The 26,749-nt window shown below is 35.5% G+C and overlaps 1 protein-coding gene across 1 annotated transcript in view; it reads right to left on the reverse strand.

Annotated features, from left to right (window-relative positions):
• Positions 1–26,749, reverse strand: part of Glut4EF (Glucose transporter 4 enhancer factor) — a 42,980-nt gene that overhangs the window by 9,305 nt on the left and 6,926 nt on the right. The window contains exons 2-4 of the mRNA XM_090119808.1: positions 18,467–18,633; positions 10,890–11,017; positions 9,983–10,140 (exon numbers count right to left, since the gene is read on the reverse strand). Coding sequence (XP_089975934.1) covers positions 9,983–10,140; positions 10,890–11,017; positions 18,467–18,633 — 453 coding nt within the window. The remainder of the gene's footprint in view (positions 1–9,982; positions 10,141–10,889; positions 11,018–18,466; positions 18,634–26,749) is intronic.

A 26,749-nucleotide genomic window follows, 5' to 3' on the forward strand; every position in this document is an offset into this window, starting at 1 on the left:
AAAAACGGAACCCTTATAGTTTCGTCATGTCCGTCTGTCCGTCTGTCCGTCTGTCCGTCTGTCACAGCCGATTTACTCGGAAACTATAAGTACTACAGTGATGAAATTTGATGGGAATATGTGTTGTATGAACCGCTACAAAAATATGACACTAAATAGTAAAAAAAAGAATTGGGGGTGGGGCCCCCCATACATGTAACTGAGGGATGAAATTTTTTTTTTCGATGTACATACCCGTGTGGGGTATCAATGGAAAGGTCTTTTAAAATGATATAAAGTTTTCTAAAAAACATTTTTCTTAAAGTGAACGGTTTTTGAGATATCAGCTCTCAAAGTCGTAAAAAGTATGTCCCCCCCCCTCTATTTTTATAACTACGGGGTATAAAATTCTAAAAAAAATAGAGGTGATGCATGCTAATTAACTCTTTCAACGATTTTTGGTTTGATCAAAGTATCTCTTATAGTTTTTGAGATAGGTTGATTTAACTGTAATTTATTATATTTGCTGCTACGGAACCCTTTGTGCGCGAGCCCGACTCGCACTTGGCCGGTTTTTTAATTTCACTTACTTCAGTTCAGTATGAGAAGTACAGAAATTATAAACTGTTAAATCTAACAAAGGATAATAATAAGATCACGTGGCTAGACTGGCTTGCCAGTGGCACGTGTTTGAAAATTTGTCAAGGAAACACGATTTATGTTTACAATTATGCTTTTCCTGCTTATTTTTCGTGTGATTTGGAATGCATTGCTTGAAAAAAAGTGTCCGGTACAACTTTGGTTAATTTTTTTTTGCATGTACACATACTTATTCACCATAATATACCTAACTGATAACTCTATAAAATCGAAACTAAGTTAAGGCAGCATTTTGCGGAATGCACCCCATGTCGAGGGGAATAGATGCGGCGGGTCAATGCACTGTGGAATGTTAATGTTTGATTATCTTCATTCTTATGTATACATTTTAAAAGGTACTGAAGTACTTTCAAAGTTGATTGAGTAGATGAAATTAAAACTGTATCTAAATTCTAATGAATGTAGACGCTCTTCTTATCATGAATTCCTGGTAATTAAAAATGTTATTATTTTACCTCGAGGGTACCCTCGAGGTTTTTTTATACTCAAAAAACCGGCCAAGTGCGAGTCGGGCTCGCGCACAAAGGGTTCCGTAGCAGCAAATATAATAAATTACAGTTAAATCAACCTATCTCAAAAACTATAAGAGATACTTTGATCAAACCAAAAATCGTTGAAAGAGTTAATTAGCATGCATCACCTCTATTTTTTTTAGAATTTTATACCCCGTAGTTATAAAAATAGAGGGGGGGGGACATACTTTTTACGACTTTGAGAGCTGATATCTCAAAAACCGTTCACTTTAAGAAAAATGTTTTTTAGAAAACTTTATATCATTTTAAAAGACCTTTCCATTGATACCCCACACGGGTATGTACATCGAAAAAAAAAATTTCATCCCTCAGTTACATGTATGGGGGGCCCCACCCCCAATTCTTTTTTTTACTATTTAGTGTCATATTTTTGTAGCGGTTCATACAACACATATTCCCATCAAATTTCATCACTGTAGTACTTATAGTTTCCGAGTAAATCGGCTGTGACAGACGGACAGACGGACAGACGGACAGACGGACATGACGAAACTATAAGGGTTCCGTTTTTGCCATTTTGGCTACGGAACCCTAAAAATGAACGATACTCAAAAATTAAATATAAACGTACATATTGTATAGAATGTGTTGATGGAAAAGTGTACAAAGTAGACCTTATGCATAACATATAGATGGAAGACCTATGTACCTACATAACAATATAACAGGAAGATTTTTGAACAATTGTTATAGTCCATCAAAATAATCCAATGAATTTGATCTCGTATAATAAATAGGCAGTAACTACTAACGAAGGAGCAACAAAAGGTTTTGTGCGTCATATGAGTCAGCGCTGCTGGTATGGGCCGGCTAAGGTGGAAATAAGCAGCGATGATGAATCAGTGGAGCGGACAGTCGCCAATCGGAGCTGAGACGCCTTGCTGGTCACCGACCTCGACTGGTTCCGACATGTTACAGTTTCACTTTTTCTATAAACTCACAGAAATCATCTACATCCCCAAACACAAAATAAGATGAAATATCCTATCAGTTCCAAATCTGGTTCAATGTGAAGCAATTATCCCGTGAATGTCACCACGTACATTTGGCAAATCTTCAAGATTTTAATTCTACGCAATTTATTATGAACGGTATTCCGGAGGAATTCGTTGTTACAGATATTTTGATGTCGCATAAAGCTTATTTTACTTGCAAAATAGGCAGTTTATTGAACCCGCGGGACTACTCATTATCGGGTCTGATGAACTCGCCCAGCCATTGTTCCCGCCGTTCGATGGTATTCACCACCACGACATTTGGTTTGGCCACTGTGGAATTTGATTCAAGTATCTGTCGAACAGGTTTATAGACTTGCCAAACTATTACATACATAATATTAGTATCACAATCTTGTCGGCGCGCGCGGCCTCACCGCTATGATAATGCTTGATACATCAGAAAGCCTTTTTTACACACTTATATTATGGCGTACGGTCGGGCAAAGGCCTCCAGGCGAAAACCTCTAGGATAAAGACCTTCGACGATCATTGGTACCACTTGATATATAAAATATAAATCTAAATAAGCCCGTGTAGTATTTTTTGGATTATATGTGAAATGTTTTACTAAAATAATGTAGTAATGTAGTAAGTTTACTAAAATAATCTACTTAATTAAATATTTTTACATATTATGATAATGAAATGAAACCAAAACCTTTCCAGCTTTTTGTGAACGTGCATATTTTACTATTTTCAAAATATTTATTTATCGTGTTGATTGATTGAAGCACATCTTGTGTTATGAAATATTTCATGAATTTATTTAAAAAAAAGTTATCGATGTAAATTATAGGACGATTAGAAGTGAGAAGCAAGTGATCCTTCGAGATGTAAACATTTGAACTGTCAAGAACGGGCAGTGCTCCGGTCTTGGAGTCATTGCCCTGTCGATGCCGGTTAAAAAAACGTATTGCCCCCACCTACCCGATGACATTGCTCGACGTGCATTTATATCGAGAAAAATGGAGCGGGCTGTCTATCCAACTACCTGCAGACCTGCTATAGTTAACGAAACTTTTGTTTGAATCTATGATAAAAGTAGGACTCTATGATTAAAGTGCACAATTCCAAACTAGGTTATATTTGGCTTAGATTCTTTATTCTAAATCTAATACTCTAAATACAAAGAAACCCACCCACGTTATGATTGCATGTAAAAATGTTGCATGTCATTTTTTTGGTCAAATGTGCAAGACAACATGAGTAAAATGATCTTTTAATTTTGATATGATGTTCATTAACCAACTGCTCACTTGATATTACGGGGTTGAGCTGTCTTTTATGTAGGTACGTCAAGGAGAAAAGGATAATGTTACAGATTTGGTTACATAATATAGTTATGATTCATATTTAATTAGTACTTTTGTTTTTGACAACAATGTCTACCACAAAAACGATAATGCATCAAGCTACCGATATGTACAGGGTTATTAGAACGAGGGAGTTGTGTGGTGTGTCGGGCAATGACCCGAAGAGCGGGACGGAAAGACAACAAAACTGAAGTTCGTACTTGCCTCTACGACCGCGACGCCATTTCTCGCTAAGTTAACTCATTGTCAAAAAAAGAAAACAAAGGATTGATAATGTACCCAAACAAGATGTTGAAGGACCATGTATTAAAATTAATAATGTCATAGGTCAATTCAAAAATATTTTATAGTATGTTGTATATTCAGCTATAATGATACAGTCGCACAAAGGACTCGGCTAATGCCGTATCTAGGTCACTCATATGGATGTAACCTATTTTGCGATTGCACAACAACAATCTCACAGTTGGTACCTACTTAAATAAGCTATTACAGCAGTCGCGTCAATATAAAGAAACCTTTCGATCAATAAATATGCAGTTATTTGACAAGTTGCTTTAAGTATGCGTTTGTAGGAAATACAATGGGTGATTTTAGAAATGAGTGTAGCCTTAACTGTAGCATTGATATAAAATTCAGATAAATATAGTTGGCATTAATAACCATTAATTTAATTGCTTTGAATAAGGAAAATATTAGGTAAAAAAATAAAAGATATAACTAATATGTATGTTAAATGCTTGAAGGCATTTCTTCGGCGTTTTGCTATGAAATTATTGATTTTAAATAAATAAATTTGAGACTGCACATATTGTAGTCCTGCTTATTATTTATCATAATCTTCATAAATCATAGGATGGAAATAATTTTTGCGTAAAACAGAACAATAATGTGTAAAACGTTTACTATAGTTCGACAGAAACACAAATATTCGAATGTGTGTCTCTTGTGTGTCTATATAGAATTTATGTGTTGCGTGTGTAAATAATACCGCCTCGCGCACGACCAGTTGCCATTTACACTTCTAACTGTTTACTAACTCCGAAGTCCGAAGCAGGGAATGATCCGCGCGCTTCTAGTCCCGCAATGTCTTCCGCGTTTTAAATATAGACCGCGAAGGCCGTGGTTTTATCTGCTGCGTGTTGAAATACTACACAATGCAACGTTATACAACCTTGACGCGACGTCTTAAACCATTTTTTTTCGTTTCAGAGCTGATTGATCGTTACGGATTTTTGGAACATTGGCAACTGACAAAATTATGTTCTTTGCAATTATATGAATCACCAGTGTAACATTCAACATGCAATCACTAAATGGAACGATTAGACCTTGATTAGACATAGTTCTTTTACTGAGGCTGATGTTGTAAAATCGTTGTAACACTGCTTTGATATCTATAAATTATGCAACAAATAGTGCTCGTACACAACGATTTTCTTTAAGTTTAGGTGGTATTATATAAAAACTAGCGGTCCGCCCCGGCTTCGCCCGTGGTACTTATGAAAAATAGATGTTGGCCGATTCTCAGACTTACCCGATATGCACAGAAAATTTCATGAGAATCGGTCCACCCGTTTCGGAGGAGTATGCAGACTAACATTGTGACACGAGAATTTTATATATAAGATAAATATTATAGAAAACTTTAAATTATTGAATTTTACCAACTGAATGTTATGTATCAGATTCATAAGCCTGTAGTTTAGAAAATATTGAAGTGGCTGTATAAATTCTTTGGAGAGGCTGCGTCGCGATGATTTGTAATTCTAATTATCTTGGCATAATTAGTTTGGCCGTGAGCACACGCGGAAGTTGTTCGCCACCTCTCCAGATAACAATTGGCTTATTTTATCATTGCTCAACGATAAGGTGGCCTTCGACAAAACACGTACTTTATTGACGTAGTCGTCACTTTGGACCTCGTGATGTGATGTTTCTTTGAAGATTGAAATTCTGACGTACTTATTACTTGAGGGTTTATCCGTTTATAGGAACAATTATTTTTACAGTTTTAAGTAGTAACAATGTGTCTATAACTCTTCCTCGGTATAATGTAATAATATGATGTATTTTTATAATTGTGTGCATAGGTGCAAAAAAAAAATATTCTTAATATTTGCTGTATTCGCAACGACGCGACGTGTATTCTTACTTTTACAGTTTATCTATATTCAAATCTCTGTCCATGCTGGATGTGGTGTGATTGATTTTTTACGCTTCCGAAGTTACACGTGTTAGAGTGTGAATTTCAAATCTTGCTGTTTTCGTCTTTTTGCATAAGTGGGCATTATTTATTTTATTACTTTCCTTCCTAATAAAACGTTTCCTTACAAATTGTCACTTATGTACAAGGCAATATAGCTCACAAGGTCATTGTAACACTTATTAAAAAGTTAAGGTTGCGTGGATCGTTAAGATTCAAGCTAAATTTGCGGTTTGCAAAATAATGCAGTAAATTCAATACTTTATTAAGTATGCTAGTAAAATAAGATAGGTAAATGTATTTTCATGAAAATAAAAATAGTGAACCACTACATACCCGGATTTGTAAATGTGAATATATTATCTGTTGTGCACTTTGGTGAACGTGCAAAAATACAGTTCCGGGTTGATGTAAACTTTAAAAGAAACTGCTATGAAGACGTGCGTTGATGTGATGATTATGCAATGAATGCAGACCGAGCACGCCGTGATGCAACCCGGCTGACTATTGTAGTCCACGTCAGAGCGGTGGGCGGAGACCGAGTCTTCATGAAGGTCCTTAATCTTGCAATATTAATAAATATTATTCGATACTGTAAGTGTGGAGATTTTTAAGCTCTACATTGATAGATAATTTGCAAATAACCTTTTGCATTTTAGGATTCTTTCATTGCATTTATGGCATCAATTTGAGACGATCGTTTTATTTTGAGAAAACTCTTTAAAAAACATAATGCGAAAAGTTTATTGTATGCAGAATATTATCTAGGTTTTGCTTCGTTATAATAACCGTGTCCTTAGTCAAGGTCTGCCAGCTGCTGGCGTCACTCCTACACTCATACAATATACTCTAATATATTCATATATTATAACAGATGGTAACAACTCATCTAGTCAACATAAACTGTTTGCATTTCTTTTATAGGATGTTAATACAATTTTCAAGTACACTGCACAATTAGAATGATTAGTTGTTTGCTGACGCAATGTTTCGTGGTGGTTGTGTGGGGTAAATGGTGCACAAGAACAGGTTCTCACTTCACATGTGTCGGGCAGTGTGCGGGTTCGGTGACCTCCCAGCCCGATAATCCGAGAACTGACACCGAGAAAAATTATACTCAGGTAAGTATAGACCGGATATCAGATGATGCATCAAGCGCACAATTGCCTGCACGATTGCCCTTCTTGTATTACACCTTTTGTGTCCAAACGACGAACTAAGTCAATGATTTTTAAATAATGTTACCGGCCGGCCGGTAGACAATCTGATTATTTTTAATTTAGTGATTCGTTCAGTAGCTTGCTCAGCTCTTAAGAGATAAATTCATAAAAAGTATAAAATGTTGGCATAGATGCGCAGTAATAAAAGTGTCATCGAACTTGTGTTGAGTAAAGTTTATTTTCTTGCTTTTTGCAATCACTAATACCCCATTTCTGAGGAACAATTTTCAATAATATCTACATGAGATTTACACATAATGATTGCGCAGTTGCCAGGCATCATGTGATTATTCATTTGGCGACATCATGTCTCGGAATACTGTCATTACTTCTTTTACCTACTGGTAATGCTGCTACTTACTGGTAATGCTTAAACTATTACTAGTTTCAGCATTACCAGTAAGTGGAAACCGCAATAGAAGTTACGTGATTTCAATGCGATAAGTTAATTCATTTCTAGTAAAGTGCTAAATCGAAGTTTAGAACTAAAATCTATTTTATACTGACTTCACATTGTGTAAACATTTTTGATAACATTTGATAAAGTATGTTTATTAATATTACTAAAATATTTAAAATTGTTAATTCCCAATTTATCATTTTCTTTATATTTCAATACACATAAAAGTAGTAGTTGGTTATGCAGCAATCTAGATACGGCATAGTATCCACAAGGCCAAAGTGTAGATATTAAAGATTATGTATACCTACTCCGTATATAATGATCATTTTATTGCTCACTTAAACTGTGGCTACCATTCGTTTCGTGTAAATAGTTGTTACGTAAGTGATGTAGATAATAGTGAGATGAGCAGTTGTGACTAGCGGTACGCCCACGGTATTTTGGCGTAGATACAAGGTTAGCGTAGAGCGTGGGACTGAAATGTTATGCATGCCAATTGGTACGTACTGTTGCTTGTGAGTTGTGGATAGTTTTTTTGCTATTACGTCAAAGATGCATGAATGATTCGCGTTGTGATATGTATAGAATACAATTTTCTAAACAATTGCCAAATTTTACTATCAAAATGAAATGGAGCTCCTCAGATGAGGAGCTCATGCGTAGATACGCAATACCATATTTTAAATTTTTTCTTTTTATTTAACTACTTTTTTGTAATCGACATATTGTATAGTTTAAAAGTTTATTGTACTTTTTAACACATAAATTATACCCATTGATGTAAATTATAAATATTGAATATAACACTATTGTTACAGTGTTTCATTATTTGACCTCTTTATGCTTAATATGTAGTATGTTTATTAGTTGAAAGTTTTACTGTTACATACTTACTCGTGAGTTGAAAATATTAAAATTTATTATGTAGGTACTGCATAATTACTTTTCTAATGAACTAGATGAAAAAAATATTTTCTATTGTAAATATTATCTATTTTCTATTGTCACCTTATCTTTACATAATTTAATTTGTAAAGCTGTTCTTTCTTAAATTCATTGTACGGCAGTTAAGAGAAAGTCAATGAATCTTGTACAGAACAGATGTTTATAATCATAAATATGAATACATATTGAAGTGAGTGAAGCTAGATAAAATCTGCAACTGTAGTCACGATGCCAACATAAATGTATTTATGACAATTTTACAATGGCGTTGCATAATGCGCGACCGCAGTACTGCACCTTGACATTGTATGTGCGACTGTGCGACACACTACCGTCCACGTGTATCGTTAATCATTATACATATTATACTTTCGATATTATGTAATGAGCAAACTCACATGTGTAGGTATACTGTACGCATTACGTTTTAAAACTCATAATATGTTCACCTGTACTCATATTTTATTATTTATTACATGTTAAATACACAAATAAATGCGAAAGTAACTCTGTCTGTCTGTCTGTTATTCAATCACGCCTAAACTACTGAACCAATTTGCATGAAATTTGGTATGGAGATATTTTGATACCCGAGAAAGGACATAGGCTACCTTTTATTGCGAAATATGTATCACGGGCGAAGCCGGGGCGGACCTCTAGTAAATTATATTTAATTCGTTTTCTAAAAACGCAGATAGAAACTTTTCACATTATGTTAAAATAGCTCGCGAAAAGAGGTCATTTTGTCATATTATTAACTTTCACTAATGAATGAATATAGGTACATACTGTGTGAATAACTTTTACTTTTTTTTGGTTCAAATAAATGAGTAAAGTTGTTTTGTATAAGATTACATGGATATCAAAATAATCAAAATATGATTTACATGTAAATTGACTCGAAGCATTATGTTTGCGAAACGAGGAATAGGAATTGCAGCGTTATTCAAAGTTGTGATATAATGGCCCCTCTAACGACGGTGAACAGGTGTCTTGCAGTTTGTCCAGTGAAAGTTGCGTTGTTTGAAATACCAGCTCCAAAGATACGTAAATACAATACAATGTGGTTAATATCTACGCATTGAACAAAGACTTGCATCTGCGCGGGTCTTATTCATTCAATTAATTGTGCGTCATAAATACTTTGTATTGCAATGAGTAGTTCCTCATTAGGCGAAACCACGTTACAAATACGTATAAAGTGGTGCATTCAAAAACTTTAGGTAACAAAGACTCGTTGCGTACCAACTAAATAAACAAAGTAATTTACTCGAGCTCATATTTACTTGGTAGTAATATGAAAGCGAGCACGATTTGTGTCACGGTCTAATTGAAGTTGGTAACACGGTGGCCAAGCATATTAAACAAGATGTTTAATTTCACCCAAAATGATTTAAAATTTACGAAATGTTTTAAACATGTAAATTAGCTGTATTTTGAGATATCCCCTACATCTTTGTATTGTACATTTTTTTTATTAACGTAACGACATTCTTACCCTTCATTGCGATTTAACTACAGTTTTTTTATATATTTTAAACGAAAACTAGTCTTTCGTCCCCGTATTCACCAACAGCGTTATCCAGTAACCTGGGAAGGAAATAAAATGTAACTTAGGTCACGTTCCTGCCTAGAAACTTCAAACGAAAGTCTGATAGATGTCGACGTCATTCATTAATGTTATATTACGTACTACTTTGAAAGTCAATAAAAATGTTTACTTACCCTCCTCTTACGTGGATGATGATCTTCATAATCCATGGCAATACCTTCATCGCTGAAGGAGGATGAAACTGGCGGTGGGGAAGGGGTGCCAGAGCGCCACGAGGACCCCGAGCTGCTGCTTGCACCAGGAGAGACTGAAGAGCGGCCACCCCACGCACCTGAGGAAGATTATAGTTCACCCTTAACCCATATTTATTTTCAAATGAGATTGTAGAGATTCAAGGAATCCCTCTAGCTAACAATAATAGGTATAAGTATAAAACGGAAGTAGGTATAGCTATACCCACTTTCACTCGAAAGCTCGTCTATTTTCTCGCGGCATGCATAAACAATTTTTGCTTTCAAATTTAAAAATAATTAATGTATGAGTTTCATAGGTTACATATTGGGTCGGTTGAACAATAATGGCAATCTGTAGAATAATAGAAGTAGCAATTTTGTTAGATCTCGAAACTCTATGCTAGAGCACTGCTGTGTCGAATACCTGTCTAGACTATGTCTAGACTGCAGTCTAGACGATATCATCGTTTTGTAGATTTTACATAAAACTAAGTTAAATTAAACATTTCTCTCACATGTATATTGTATGTATCAATTTATAACATACAAACGGTAAGCATTCTTAAGCGACGTTGAGATTGCTCGCGCCTAGAACATTCATGGAAGACAATCTGCAATTTGCTTGCTAGATGGGAAAGTGGAAAGCTACGAGTGTGACTTAGCAGGTAATATTAGTTATATAACGTTGCTGCTATACGTTACATTGAGTTACAACGCAGCTGGCGTAGCACGATTAAGCTTGCATAATATCCATTGATTAACTATCAAGTAACATTTTAGTAGGATGGTAATAAAATCAGCACACTGAATCAATATTTTAATTTATTTTTTTAAAAAGGTTTCGTACTTGGCCTGGGTGAATTTGGAGAGCAGCTTAAGGACATAAGCACGAGAGCCGCGTTGCATTCGTTCATTTGATCGTCGCGCTCGCCGTAGCCCAAGTCGTAGGAGCTGCTTGGTCCGCGTTTGCGAGATCTGTAAACAATGTAATCAAGCGATAAGTACAATCATAACGTTTTATTTACCTGAAAACAATTTAAAATATTACAAAATAGAATGCAATGTATAAACAATTTTTGCTATAGGTATGTATACAGTTCAATCAATTGAATATAATGAATGAACAGCAAATATTTGTTAGTAGATTATTCTCGATAGATCGATGAACTACTGATGCGAAAAGTTCATCAGTTCAATTACAGATTGAACCCCGTCTGGGCGGATTAGGTATTTGGGAAAGTTGCGTAAGGACGAGTCCTATGATCCCGCCGCGTCTGGCCACTCACCCCGCCATCACCAAACCGGAGTTCGTTAGACTTTGACGCTAGGGCCTAGGATAGGTCAAGAAATTTCTATAAAAATAAGTAATCTTTTTTATCGCTCAATACATTATTCACGTAAAATGCACTGTTTGCTGCATATTGATAACCTTTATGTTTTACTTTTGTTTGCCCGATAAGATAAAAGTGCAATTGCATTAATTTGTCTTTTAATAAAAACAACGATTATTTGTAGTATGAAGATTAAAAAATATTGTTATAAGATATAATTTTAGAGTGTGGGTAGTATGTTTTGAAAATTCTATAGTATCAACTACCTATTTAAAAAAAAAACTACGCAACTATTAACCGTAGTATAATTAACGTAAAATCAAACAAAATTTTCGCTCATGTTAATTTTATTATTAAATATAATTTAAATATATAAACTGAATATAGAACACAATTTCTTGCCCCACACAATGCCTCAATCAATCCAGTGATCGAATAAATTTATTTTCAATAGGCTCGGGATATCAAATAATACGCAGAATGAATAGACGTCCTCCATACAACCGTCTTACCTAGGTACATTGACTCTATCTAGAGAACACTGACCGTAGTAGCAGAAAGCTGTTTTTTATTTATAAAGGTGAGCCTCTAGCACAAATTGTTTAACGTTTATAGTTAGAATTATATATTTTGCACAGGTTTGATTGTGGTTTTGAACTTTGAACAAACTTTGAAAATTTTTTGAAAGTAATCATTTTTTTCGCTAGAGGATGTAAAATGGTTTTGTTTTTTAGGCACAGCTAAGATGTAATGCGTAGTCTGTCGACCTGAATGCACCCCAGATACAAGGTGTGTTCACCCCGTGCGGGCACGACCTTCCGCAGGTCGCTAGTCGCTAGTCGCTATTCGCTATCCGATCTAAACTGTTTTATGATTATATTAATTTCAATCAAATGTTATTTGCTTATAACCCTAAAATAAAAAAATAAGGTTATTATTTTGGTCATATTGCTGAAGTCATCAAATATTCCAAGGATTGATCTTCCATTCAATTATGCATAAAATTCGGTTCGATTTAAGAAATTTATCGTGTAAATGTACGAAATATTTTTAGTTAACTACGACGCTGCTAAAGATTCTCTGCTCGCCAACTGAACGCATTCTTTATAAAAATAGCTGATGATGTAACATCCCTTATATCTCTAGATGTTGTGAAATGTCCCTGATAGAAATAGAAAAAAAAACATATCGGCGACCTTCTCGCATACAAAATAAATATTAATGTAGTACGTATTTTAATACATATTGTGTACAATAAAATCGAAACGTTAGACACAGGTATTTTACGGTTATAAATTTCAAAATACCGTAGCTAAAATATGTGAGTACGTGAATCGTGACTGATAAATAAATTTGGTAAGTAAATGTGTTTAGTTAGATAACACAAATGAGATGACGTGTGACGACTAGATAAATATCAAAAAATATTTAAACAAGTGACCTCGCGAGCCAAGGCTCCTTGTAACTTATGTAAATCGATTAAAATTTTAATAGTATCGTGGTGCCGGTCGCCGGTCGCCGGTTGCCGGCCGGCAGCTGAGCACATACGAGTAATGTTTACTTCTACTTTGCGATTGTGACGTGTGACGTACAGCGAGTGCAGAGTAGGTGATACACGCCGTACGCCGCACACGTAACATTGAGAACGACCTTGCTGCTTGTTGCTGCGCTGCCGATACGCCGGCTTTCATTATTATAATACGCTGCTTACATAAATTACGACGACGAGAAATACTATGAATAGGTATAGTTCTTAAAATTGTGAAACTAGAAAAATAGAATTATGCAAATTTTTGAGATTATCGAAATTTATTCACAATGAGCAATAAAAAATATTTTACTGTTATGGCTATTTATATTATACATAGCCATATCTACTGTTTAATATTTAAAGTTATTAAACACGTGTGGCGTTTTTTACGATAACTTAAGTAAGAATATGATATCTTTGTTTATCGCCAATCGTGTTACTTCGCTCACCGAATTTAGTACTTGAAAAGTACATTTTATCAAATATCAATACGTTTGCTGTTATTAATGATTGATTGATATTCTACCCAAGTTAAATGCAATATTGTAAAAAAATATAGACAAAATTCTAAAATGTTAAAATCAAGTGCCTGAATCAGACAAAAAACAGGTACAATACAAAAGCTAGTTCGAGTATGATATCATTTACCGCCACAAAGAGGTGCTAGTTGCGTTAGGTCATGATGCGTTTTTTTGCTCCACTAAAAGTAAATACCAAATGCGATATGCTTCGCGTTCAGTACTGAATGTAGCCTAAACTTTATTATATCTAAATATATTTATGTTCGTTTGTATACATATATATTATTATTTATGCAGTTAAAAGACATTAAAAAAGGAAAAAAATAATTAAAAGGAGTTTGTGCTTTATGTTATAACTTTTTTATCTCGATCAAAATATCGTTCCGATGTTTACACGTACCTACATGGAAATGAGAAGAAATATAATTACTGGGATAAAAATAAAATTTCGTGGTAATTACTGTCAATGTATCTTAAATACAACTATTGTCCGGACACAAAAGGGTACAGCGACCTTGAATATTGCAGAAACATTAATACTTGTCATGATCTGAGGACTGAGACTGCCTCTAGTCTCTACCCGTTAATATATTTGAGATTGAATAATCACGTTATGCTTTAGATTATTTATACAAAATATTAACACATTGTATAAAATGTTTTATTTATATAATAACTAACTATATGAGGGTATATTTTTAAGTAGGTACCTAACTAGTATTCGATTTGATTTTGATTCTTTCCAAATTTAGTAATAATAGTATTAGTACTTATGTATCTACATGTTTGTTTTTATTTCATTTATAGATTTCATGAATATATACCTATTGTCTAGTTATTAATGATATTATTAATTATTTATAAAATTATAACATTCATTATCTTTCTTAACATAAGAGAAATTCTCAAAATTGAAGTAGGTAGGTTTATATATGTAAAAACTTCAGAGTCACCGAATTGCCTTTAATGTTCAGTTTCGAAGAATAATTACATAATTACATGCCAGACTTTTTGTTCCCACAAAAGGGGTTATTCCACCTATAGGTAGGTCACTGGAAAGTCAACTCAAAGTTGAATACTCCCAATGACTAATCGATCATTTATTATTATGTACGTTTAAAACATTTTTAATTATTAATACATGAATAATATGTATTATACAACATATAGTACAAACTTAAAAATCTGTTCAAATTTGGTTTTGAATTTTATTCATACGATCTAATAAGTCTCACTAATTTAATATGCGTTATTAAAACACGTACCTACATACGGTTTTTGCATAATTGAATGCAACATTTTTAAACACTTTCTCTACGTCGACGGCATACCTTCACTTGCTAAATGAGATAACGGTGCTTACAACACGAACGAAAGCAAACGTGTGCCCAACGAGAAAGTGACTCCATTTACCATTACCTTTCCTTTGCTGTGCTCCTTATCTTTCAATGTTGCGCAAACGCATGCTAAAAGTTTATAATGAGATTTTGGTATGAAATTTTTAGAACTTGTGATGTATATTTAAAATTTAAATGTTACATGTGGTTCTTAATTATTATGAATTTATGAATTTATCAAATGATGCGATTGTTTCCAACTGAATAAATTCATTGAATTATTTTGCCTTACCTAATTTTATTAAATTTATTAAAACACGCATTTTAATAAAAATCCTCATTGGTTAATGATTAACAAAATAAAACGTAACTATGATATTAATTGGTTGGTATGCGTAGTCTGTCCATGTCATCCGCCCATGGCACTCTAATATATCACTCATTTGCATACAACGTGCTAAAATCTATTCACCAACCGTTTTAGACATTCACAGAGTAGTAAGTAGATATTGAATAATCTTATCCACGACCAATCTATACCTAAATATATAATAAAATCGTAGCAAAGTCAAAACTGTTCATTGAATAGTCCGAATAGTCCGTACTAATCTCAAAAAGAACTGCTATGCATGGATTTACTTCAATTTTGGTACAGACATAGGCAGAGACCTGTGGAAGGACAAAGGATAGGTTTTATTCCGGAAAACCCACTGGAACGGAAACTTTGCGGTTTTTTTTTACTACGCGGGCGAAGTCGCTGGCGGAAAGCTAGTACATATTTAAATAGATCCTATGTTAGTGTGGACAAATTTATTTCATGCACATAGAATGGAAATCATGGACGAGTTTTGCACGTTAGTTATCACGCCGAGGATCAACATTTAAATTGGAACGAAGGGCGTGATAAATGGCTGTTCACAGTACAACTCAGTCTTGCGACATCAAAATGCGTGTTGTACAACTGGCCCACTAGCCGAGTAAGGACGCTACTTGCATTAGGACTTAGGAGTTCGGACGTTTAGAAATGCTACATTACATTGACAAAGCTTAAGGCTGCTTGACAACAAGGTCGATATGTGAAACTGTTTTTCACATAAATTTCCTAAAAATTGTGCAGGTCTTTTTTTTTTCTGTTAAGCGATACACGCCGCCCATAAGCATCCACTCCACTGGATGTGTGTGTGAAGTAGATGTGTTGCTATCCTCAAAGGGATTTGGAGGGAGTTAGGTAGAAGGGGCGAGGATGGGAGGGAATGAGGATAGGGAAGGAGAGGATGGGTAGGGGATGGGAAGGGATGTGGGCCTCCGGACCCCTCACTCACCGTACGGAACGCGACAGTAAACTGTCACTATGGCGCCGATATTCTGTGAGGGTGTGGTACCTTCCCCGGTGCGAGCGTGGCCCAATTCGTGCCGAAGCATGCTCGTCTCCCACTTGTATCTCGCCCCCCCCCCCTCCCCTCTTTTCATTGTTGGGCGGTGGAACGGGGAATGTAATCCATCGTCCGGTGCGGTGAGGCGACTTGAGACGTGTTCCGCTCATGCCGCCAACGGGAGGGAAGAGCAGGCAAACCACCTTTCCTGTTCTTGGCTTGCGCCTGGCCTGGAGATGGGCTGCCGCCGAGGGGGTCGCGGAAGAATTCTAACAAATACCCACGGCCCCATCATTAAAGCGGCTCGACGGAACACAGTAGGGTTTTAGTCGGTAAGAATCCGACATAACCCACGGCTCCTTCCCCGGGGGCCGTGGGTATCTTTGGAAGATTTCCCCACTATATAAAAAAAAAGGTCTTTTCATTGCTAATCGCCAAAAACTAGGTACAAAGCAAAAAATTTGTATTAGGTAAACAACAAATTAATCTCAATGTTCATAGAATGCTCATTATCAACACATATCAATTGAATAAATAATATCAATAAAACAAAGAATACATTAATGTGTATACCACACTTTCCTAGTGTGTCGTAGCGTTCCATTTTGAAACTGGGTCACTATGTCATGGCGTTCGCACCAAGTAGGTACTACGCGAGTGAGGCGCCATCTTTGAATTTCGTTTAAATGCACGTAACAAAGTTATAGGTGGGGTAAGATTTGGCATTGTAATAATGTTGATTTTTAAAGAATTTAAAATCAATTCGAATCATCCTTTTTTTTAGAAATTTAGGATGTCGTCATTTTTAATAAGTACCTACCTACCTATTTTAGAGAAAGTGAACTTATCATAAAGTACCGTTACTTTGTTACTTTAGTGTAGTTACTTTATGAATTTAATAAATTAAGATGTAATAACGGCTTCATAATAAAATATAATTCTGATGCAACGTATGTTTCCTTCAAAGAGTATCAATCAAATTATTGAAGTTGAGTTTTTGCGAAATGGAACTAACTAGGTACCTACTTCATTTAAGATCTAACAAAAAAAAAAAAAACAAATTGTAGAACCGACAATTTCTGCAAACTTGCTCAGTAATCTGATTTATTTTTTATTTCGGCAATGGTTGTGAAATTTCGTCTCAGAGGTAGAGGTCTCGCCTCTCACCGGCATGATGAAAAGTGAAACTGTGCCGTGGACGAGCGTCACGTCGCGACAGACATTTACTGCCGTTTGTTCCGGTTCTTTATGTATATCAATTAACAGTATACTGCTAAAAAATTCTACAAGCCCTCGTATATTACATAACCTATATAATTATTTTGGTAGTACATAATATTTATTCAGACATATTAATACCAACTAATTATCCCACCGGAATTTCACGGTTGGAATTTTTTAATCGTTCACATTGTTACATTGTCTGTCGGCTGTCCCTCTCTGTGATACGAGGAGGGGTGTGGGCTGCGGGAGGTGACTGTAGAATGTAGGCAAGTGTGACAAGGACACGCCCGTACTCCGCGCTAAGCTAACACTTCCATCTAGTTTCTAACGTGCTCGATTCGGATTTCGCAACTAGCCGCGCACCTCCACTTTACCGATGCACGATTGTAGCGATTACACCTACGTTACAAGTACATACAGCAGTATCTGGTGCATGAGAAATAATACAAGAAACGATACGAGGTCGAATACTATGTATGACAAAGTGTTCTTTGTTTTCTTTGAATCATTCGGAGCCTTTACTTCCGTTTTAGCAATAAAGGTAGTCAGTATACCTAGATGATAATTGATCGAAACACGCGAAAAAGAAGATAAGGGAAACATTGCAAGGTTACTTAGTTTGCAATAGAAATGAAACGGCCTTCTCGCAGTTACCGGCGAGGTGAGCCGCTAATCCAAGGCAACATAACATCGGAATAAATTTTTGTTAATGATTCTCATCAACTGTATGTGGTACAAGCCGTATCAATTACAATGTTATCGTTTCGTTTTAAATATTAGATTGTAATTAATATTGATATAGTATTAGATTGCCAAGTGGACGCTATTGGCCGAGATTAAAGGGCAACTTAGAACAGGAAATAGATGAGTAATTTACGTCAATAATCCTATAAGTACTTGTGTATATATTGCCAGTAATGTTTATAGGAATAAATAAATGATACCTATGTATCATTCTGAAGAACAAAAGCGTAGAGCGAAAATCATAGCATTAGTTGGTCTGTAGGATACATAAATTGTTTTTCATTTCATGGTGCAAGAGAGTTAGGAAGGCTCTGTAATCACTAATTTTATTTTCATTTTTTTATAAAATTCTAGTTTACTTACACTTGCATATGATGTGCTGGGACTTCGATGGTTGCAGAGGCGCGGCGTCGGTCTCCAGCCATGTCTGCAAGTCTTGCAAAATCAGTGTCGACATCAGCTAACCTCGCTGATTTACGCGACTCCAATAGTCTTATTTCTTCCAATCTCTTTTTTAGCTCTATTGGCACCTGAACAAAGAAAAATGACACATAAGAAATGACACTCCTTTTGTTTGGAGGATAATTATATAGTTAGTTGCTAGTTAGTCTTAGTTTGACTAAAATATTTTGTAAGTCACTCGTGTTTTGGTCTTTTTTTAGAATTAGCATATCATTTGCAGAACAAGCTTTTTATTTCACGTCATCTGCCTTTTTATTATGTAATGAACTAGAGTTAGCAACAAGCTGGGTGTAGGTATGAGATCAATATTGGCGACCTTCGAGCGAGTTGGACGTGACGTCATGACCTAGCGCAGTTGGAAGTGGAGCGAGATGCGTTCCGTGTCACAAACTTTGTTCTTATGCAACCTTTGCTTAATCAATGAATCGAATAGCCTGTTGTATATAGCTCGCAAATAATTTCAGTTATTTTAGGTGTCATCAAGGTCATATCAAATATTTGAAAAAAATCAAAATATTTATATTTCTATCCAAAAATGCAACAGCCTTGATTAAGTTCCTTTTAAATAACAGCTACTTGTAGTGTTATGCAGCTTATTATTTAATTCGTACAAAAAGGGTAGATTTTCATTTCTTTTAATGTAAGTTAGGTATGTATGGAATAAAAACCATATTTGGGGCGAATGACGCACATATATATAAAAATATGTAATCGGCCGTGATTCGAGTGAATTGATTAATATAAATATATGTGGAATAAACATTCAATTAAATATATACTTGTTGACATTGCTTGTTTTTCGTCTTAAGCTTCCTTCTTCGAGATCGAACAATTGACACGATATTATGCGCGTGTGCGCCAAGGTGTGCGCCAACTGGTTTATGGTCTCGACTGCATACTATATGAACCTACGTTTCTTTCATACGTCAGCGAGATTATAATTATTGTTACATACAACATTTTGTTATTTAACGCAAGTCCTATATGCGTCATATTCATAAAATGCAACCATATTTTCCTCTTATTGGGATTTACGTGCAATTTTCAAATGACTTAGCTTTATTACTTTTAACAATGACGTATTAGGTGCCATAATACTGTTTCTATTTCGCAATCTAAAATACTCAAAATAGTGCTAAGTAGTAACTCTACATTTAAATGACATTGCTAAGTGGACTGCTGAACATAACGTTTAACCTCGATTGATTTAAATTAACTGTTTAGAATCATTAGCCTAAATTCCTATCAATACTGATTACTTATAATATTATAAAGCTGAAGAGTTTGTTTGTTTGTTTGTACGCCCTAATGTCAGGAACTACTGGTCCGATTTGAAAAATTATTTTTGTGTAAGATAGCCCATTTATCGAGGAAGGCTATAGGCTATAATATCATCACGCTACGACCAACAGGAGTGGAGGCACGGGGGTGAAACTTTGGGGAGCAGCTTCTTTCTTTCTTTAATAATTTTGTAGTATCTGACAATTAATTTCCCTTGTATTTTGTTATATTATATGTATGTGTGTAATCTTTCACATAATTTACTTTTACTTATTAGTTCGGTTCTACCATGTTATACTGTTGCCTTTTATGAGAGCCGGATCTACGATTGCAGTGAACGTCGGCTTTGATCACAATACTTTCACTTTTTAAATTATTTTTTACGCGTGGCCCGACTACGATTATATTTTGGAAGATTGAAAGTTACAAATCATGATATTTTGGCTCTTTCGGTTGAAAAACGTTCCTTTTGTGTTATTTTATTTCAAAACATCAAATAATTATTAAGAGTTGAAAATATTATTTTACACGACTGACTAGTTCGCTCAAATTGTGAGTTATTTCATGGTTATTAAACAACTGCGATTGGATTGCAATGCACAGACATCGTATTATCTGCCAAAAAGGCATCCCATTTATGTAGTTTTATGTTATTTTTATCATTGTGAAAATGCGATCGTAGGAAGTTATTTTTGTCAAAGTAGGGCGAATCTAAAATTGTGTTGGAGTTTATCCGGTTGTTAACAGGTAGTAAACGTGCGGCTGCGCAGCTGTAGTTTCGTGCTCCCCCCCCACTCCCCACCTATTCGCTTTGAGTACGTTATGTAAAAAAGTGACAAGCGTTGCACAATTGCTCGATCCGATGGCGAAACTTGGCCGCCCGCAAATGCCAGTGAAAGTCACCAAGTGACTTTGACACGATAACTGTTAATACTGCGTCATTATTATAGCATTAGACTTATTGAGCTCTTGACCAAATTAAGAAGCAAGAATTTACAACTAACACATACCTAATAGACTGGGGTAGAAGCCTTCAAAAATAATAAAAAGATAAAAAAAAATCGCAGTCGGATGAAAACCATTAGAAAAGGAGGGGAATATGATGAAAATAAAAGGAAAAATAAATTACGGTCAATACGAGTTCGGGAAGTGTGCCTGATTTAGTAAAAGCTCATTTTCACGCTGTTTGTATGCATTTACTGAGAACATTTACTATGGTGGTGTTTATTTTTTTTACACCATATGAAAGTAGAGGTTTCAATGAATAAAAGGCTCCCCAAGTTTTTGAAAAAAGCTGATATTTTGACGGGTGACTTTTCGATTGAAAATTAGGTTGTTTTTTTGGTATTAATTCAAAATAAGGTGAAAAAATAAATATTTTCAATCAAATAAATTACAGTGTATTTGGGACATAATAAAGTAAGTTTCCACCAAATTTCGTAGAAAAAAAATAAATTTTGAAGCAGATAAAAATAAAAAACCAAAAACTTGAAAACAAAAGTTGTAGAACTTTTTATTACCTACAACTTTGCCATTGAACTTTCTTCCGTAGGACTTGTTTTGTCGAAAATCGAGAGAGACCATTTTTTTCTCTTAAAAGCTCCCCCCTCCGACTTCCCGAACTCGGATTGACCGTAATTTACTTTTCCTTTTATTTTCATAATATTCCCCTCCTTTTGGAGGGGAATATTAGGGAAAGTCGAATAGTCGAATGGGTTTCATCCGACTGCGATTTTTTTTTGTTTCAAAAATTATCTACTCTAGTCTATAAGTACGCATTTCGGAGAAGCTTTCCATTCATTATATTTTATGGTTTCTTCTGCAGGAATGCATTTATAAATCGAAATAAATATTGAGCAATAACTGTCGTGGGCAGTAATTACATATTAAAACATCAGGTTTATAATAATTAATGTCATATATGTAATTGAGGTTCATGGTCATTAGCAGCGAATGTCGCAGTGTCGTTTCTAGTTCCTGGTTAATCTTTAGGTTAATAATATTTCAGTAAAATCATAAAAATATATTTTTTTTTGTATTTGCAATGAGAGAAATACATCTTATATAGACATTTTTATAGATAGAGGATTGTTATAACTCATGAATCTAATTAGGTTATGTTACAGTAACAATTTAAAATATAGTAGGCCCGGCAGAACAGGAATCTGGTTTGCGAAAGTTCAACCGGCTCTATTGCATATCGTTGCCGCTTCATGAAGCAAATTACGTGACGGTGGGTTCAACATTTTTTATAAGGTTTCTTTGGCACAAATTGCCATAATTGATATCATTAACAATGGTAAATATAAAAAACGGAATACGGGTGTTTCGTTTGTTAGATAGAATTAGAACATTGTAATATATAAAAATAATAAAATATACGTTTTTAAATATAGGTAATGTATCGATTAGATGATTGTATAATAATTATTAACCATCAGTATTAGATTCGTTATGTAGGCGTAATTATAATGGCATTGTGATAGAAGCGAAAGTTATCTCGAACAAGTGGCATTGACTGCAGCGTCTAACGAGTCATTGGCTGAATGCGTGTGACGTGCGTACTGCGTGCTGCTAGCGGGTAGCATATGCGACGGCCGACGTAGCACTACGTATGTATTTTGTTCAAATATGATTTACAGAAAATGATCTTGTTTATCTTTTAATTATCTCACTGCATGTCTTGTCATTTCATTTTAAGCTAATAGACTACAGGCCCGTGTTGAAAAAATTATGGGTCATTTGACCCACCAGGTGACCTATCTAGAACGATATAAGAGCATAAAATAAGAAGATTCAGCACTATGACGTCACTTGTAAGCTGTCCACCTGAGTGCAGATGAGAATTCGAAGGTTCAGGTAGAGATTTTCTCCCCTTGTCTCCATGATTTTTATACGGCGTTGCGGAATAATTGATTAAAAGTAGTATAGAAATAGTATGACACAGATGCCGTACAAAATCAAATGACCAAATTTACCCCGGCAACTGTCGAAAAATAAAAATAAATTCCGACTTTGTGGACCACCATTTTTGTACGGCATCTGTGTCATACTATTTCTATACTGCTTTTAAGCCATTATTCCGAAACGCCGTACAAAAATCATGGAGACAAGGGGAGAAAATCTCTACCTGAACTTTCGAATTCTCATCTGCACTCAGGTGGACAGCTTACGAGTGACGTCATAGTGCTGAATCTTATTATTTTATGCACTTATATCATTCTAGATAGGTCAGGCGGTGGGTCAAATGACCCATAATTTTTTCAACATGGGCCTGTAGTCTATAATGTGTTTTAACTTTAAACTGTAAGAATCAATAGAATTTATTTCTATAAAAAAAAACATTATAGATTACGTATTAATTTTTTTTACAATATACCAAATTATATTAAAAGATATTTACAACAATCTGTGGTTTTTTTGTTTCTCTGCGTTATTTATATTTGTTTCAATGTCAAGAAACGAGTATTATGATTATGAGTTGACTTACGTAACACGGAACAGCGTATAATCAACATAAGTTAATATTCTACAAACTGATACGATTGCTAAGTGCGCAATAAATTTAAATTATTAGGTGTTATAAAATCACCCATTTGTGGATTGAAATAAAAGTACAATCAAAATACATATCCATAAATGTTAGATAAAGTTAGTAGAGTGACAATTTTAAATGTATAATTTATCTCGTCGATAACATCGGTTTTTATTAGTGAATGAATAGCACAAGAACAGGTAGCTGCGATTCTTTGATAAATGACATCAATATATTTGATAACAATAAATTAACTTAAAGTGTATTGAATGCAAATTTTTATGAGGAAAGAAAGACGAACATAAATAATTATCCCCCATTTAAACAATTTTTTAGGGATATTAATTCTCAATATTCGATAAGGCTGTTGCAGTCACGTTGACAATTGACATGCATGCATAAGCAATTTACTGGAGACTTGCGACTACACGAATACAGATAAACTGACAGATTGATAGTCCTGTTGCACCTAATAGTTTTTTTAACTAAACTGCTCGATAAAAAATCTTCTTTAGGATAAGTAACACCATTTACATCATTTAATAATTCCAACGATTGTTATTTCAGTATAATGCTATATTATTTTATACTAAGAAAAAACTTCAGTGTATTTTTCAACACGAATCAAACGAGTCCAAACTCGATAAAGTTGAGTCAATATAATATATTATTACTGAGTTCATATGGCCACCTTCCGATAATTTTTTCATCACTATCCAATTTATATACTTACGTATACAAAATTCATTTCAGCTCAATCGGTTACCGAGAAGTGAAGCAAATGGAACATGGAATACTGCTCCCACATCTGGGCCGGGGCACCCCAACAATACCTCCTTCCATTTGACCGTATTCAAAAGAGAGCTGTACGACTTGTTAACGAACCAAGTCTCACCGATCGGCTTGATACTTTGGCGCTGCGAAGAGATGTCGCTTCCTTATGCGTTCTCTATCGCATTTACTATGTGGAGTGCTCTGAAGAGTTGTTTGGAACATTACCCGCCGCCGAGTTCCATCATCGTACAGCACGACATCGTCAACAATACCACCCTCACCACCTTGACTGTTCGCAATCTACAACTGTGCGCTTAAAAAGATCTTTCTTCCCGCGCACTACAGACATCTGGAACAAACTCCCTCATGCGGCTTTTCCAAACGTCTATGAACTGGGGACTTTCAAGAAAAGAGCATATTCCTACTTGAAAGGCCGGCAACATACTCACAATGTCTCTGACACTGTGCCTACTTATGGGCGACGTGGAGCACTTACCACCAGGTGACGCGTCTGCTCTGTTGCCCCCTATTGCATAAAAAAAGAACATTTCAATAAATTAAGTCATCGAGATCAGACAAAAAATAAAAAAAATGCTCATCAAAATTTTTATGGGACCAATTCGACACCATTCCGCATCAAACAAAAAAAGAATCACGTAAATCGGTACAGAAACCTCGGACTTCGGAGTAATCGGTGTACATACATAAAAAAAATACCGGCCGAATTGATAACCTCCTCCTTTTTTTTTGAAGTCGGTTAGTGACAGAAATGATAATTTCATTGTGGACATTGAGTCAAAGCAATGAATGCACTGTTACGAAGTAATACCACCCAGAAATAGAAATCTAGGTAAACGGTAGATTATAAAGTATTATTTAATCTAATCGGATGTTAACTGTTAGATCAATCGACTAGTGCAGCTCGCGGCCTTGTATGATCAATGAATACTAAACTGCTAGCAAACGGATGCGATGGCAACGAGCACGCAAATGCTTTGCCCGGCTGCAACAGAACCTTGCCCCAAAAATTGCGACCTACATTTCATGTAAGTCAAAATGCAACCAGCGTTTTTATTACAGCCATTCTCCTTGAAATATTCATTTCATTAGCGGCTCGCAAAATTGCGTTAGCAATTAATTCAATCCTGTATTATAAATGAAGTCAGTTTTATCCATATTTCGCATCGTTCATTTCTTAGTAGCTGTACGATTACATTTTCTCAAGTCATAAAATCAGGAAGTACGCTTGTGTAATAGTACATTGCAGCAACAAAGATATAGTGCACCAATATATACTACGCTGTAGGTCACCCCGATCGAGATCCAAACAGCAGTATGCAGGACGAAGTGAGATGGCCTAGTTGGCGCGGCCACAGATACGGGTCACGACCCTATCCTATCGTCGCTTCGACCTAGATCCTATACGCTGAGTATGTACCTACTTTATTTCTGGATACTTGATAAAATATAGTATTAAACCCAATAAATAAACCAGTAAGTATAGAAAAAATAAAGTGATTGCTATTTAATTTGAATTTTCAATGGTTGAAACTTGGTTGAAATTGATTTGTTTGAGCTTGTTCATAATCACCGATACAGTGACGTCAATTCTGTAATTTCAGACACTACGTCACAGTATACGTAGGCGAGAAAGCGTAGGCACAACGTGAGTGTGACGTCACAGGCGCTTTTCTTTTGAAACGGTCGTAAGCAGCGAATATTTTATTCTTCGCATAATGGACATACATCGAATATTACGTAATTTGACAATGTATGTGCAAAAGAATGTGTGAAGATTTATTTCGACACTGCACCCGGTAATGTGGTGCCATAATCGAATCGTTTACATGCTAGGTTTAGAAAAGTGAGCGTTCACCTTGGGATAACTATGAGCATGGTCGTCCCCTCTCTACTATCGAAACAGTATAATGTTCGTTTATGGACTCGGTTGCTGATCACGCAGGCGTCGTGACCCAGCCTGACCCAAAAACGGAGCGAGTCCACCGCGCCCTGAACACTAGTGGATAACGGACTTCGGTAACCTGTTCAACGCATATACACGCAACATGCGCAATGCTATTATACTTATTACACGGTTCAGCAGTGGGTCTCCGAGCTGTCCACTAATACATATAATTTACCGAACATTGCTTTTGCCTATTACGTCGCAATTGTTAAAACAATAAGTACCTAAATATCTAAAAAATAATAATTCATAAAAAATACTATTTTATATTTTATTATTATTTTGCATCTACCTTTTTGGCAATGTTGAAATGAAAGGTTGGTCTTAAAACAATAGAGCTTCGAAAAGTCATGGCACGCAGTTTTCGTGTTGCCAAAAAGGGAAACGCAAGTGGAGGTCGGGTTTTGATGCGGGCTGTACGTCGCCGGTTCAATATCATTATTTCTAGGTTAGTGGGTCACCGTGCCGGAGAGGCCCGCGCCGCGCACGCCGCGTGCAGCTTGTAATTATAACTTGATCTTCATGTACATAAAAAGACTTGGCTATAGTGCACCGATACGTATTTGCGGCCTCACGTCACCTTGCGTCACCGACATTTCACTGTACTCAGCCATGATTCTGTCGCTAT

Source organism: Colias eurytheme, chromosome 3, assembly GCF_061535395.1.
Source record: "Colias eurytheme isolate Ceu_HAF_F1 chromosome 3, ilColEury1 Martin Lab GWU primary, whole genome shotgun sequence".
In the NCBI taxonomy this organism is placed as follows: domain Eukaryota; kingdom Metazoa; phylum Arthropoda; class Insecta; order Lepidoptera; family Pieridae; genus Colias; species Colias eurytheme.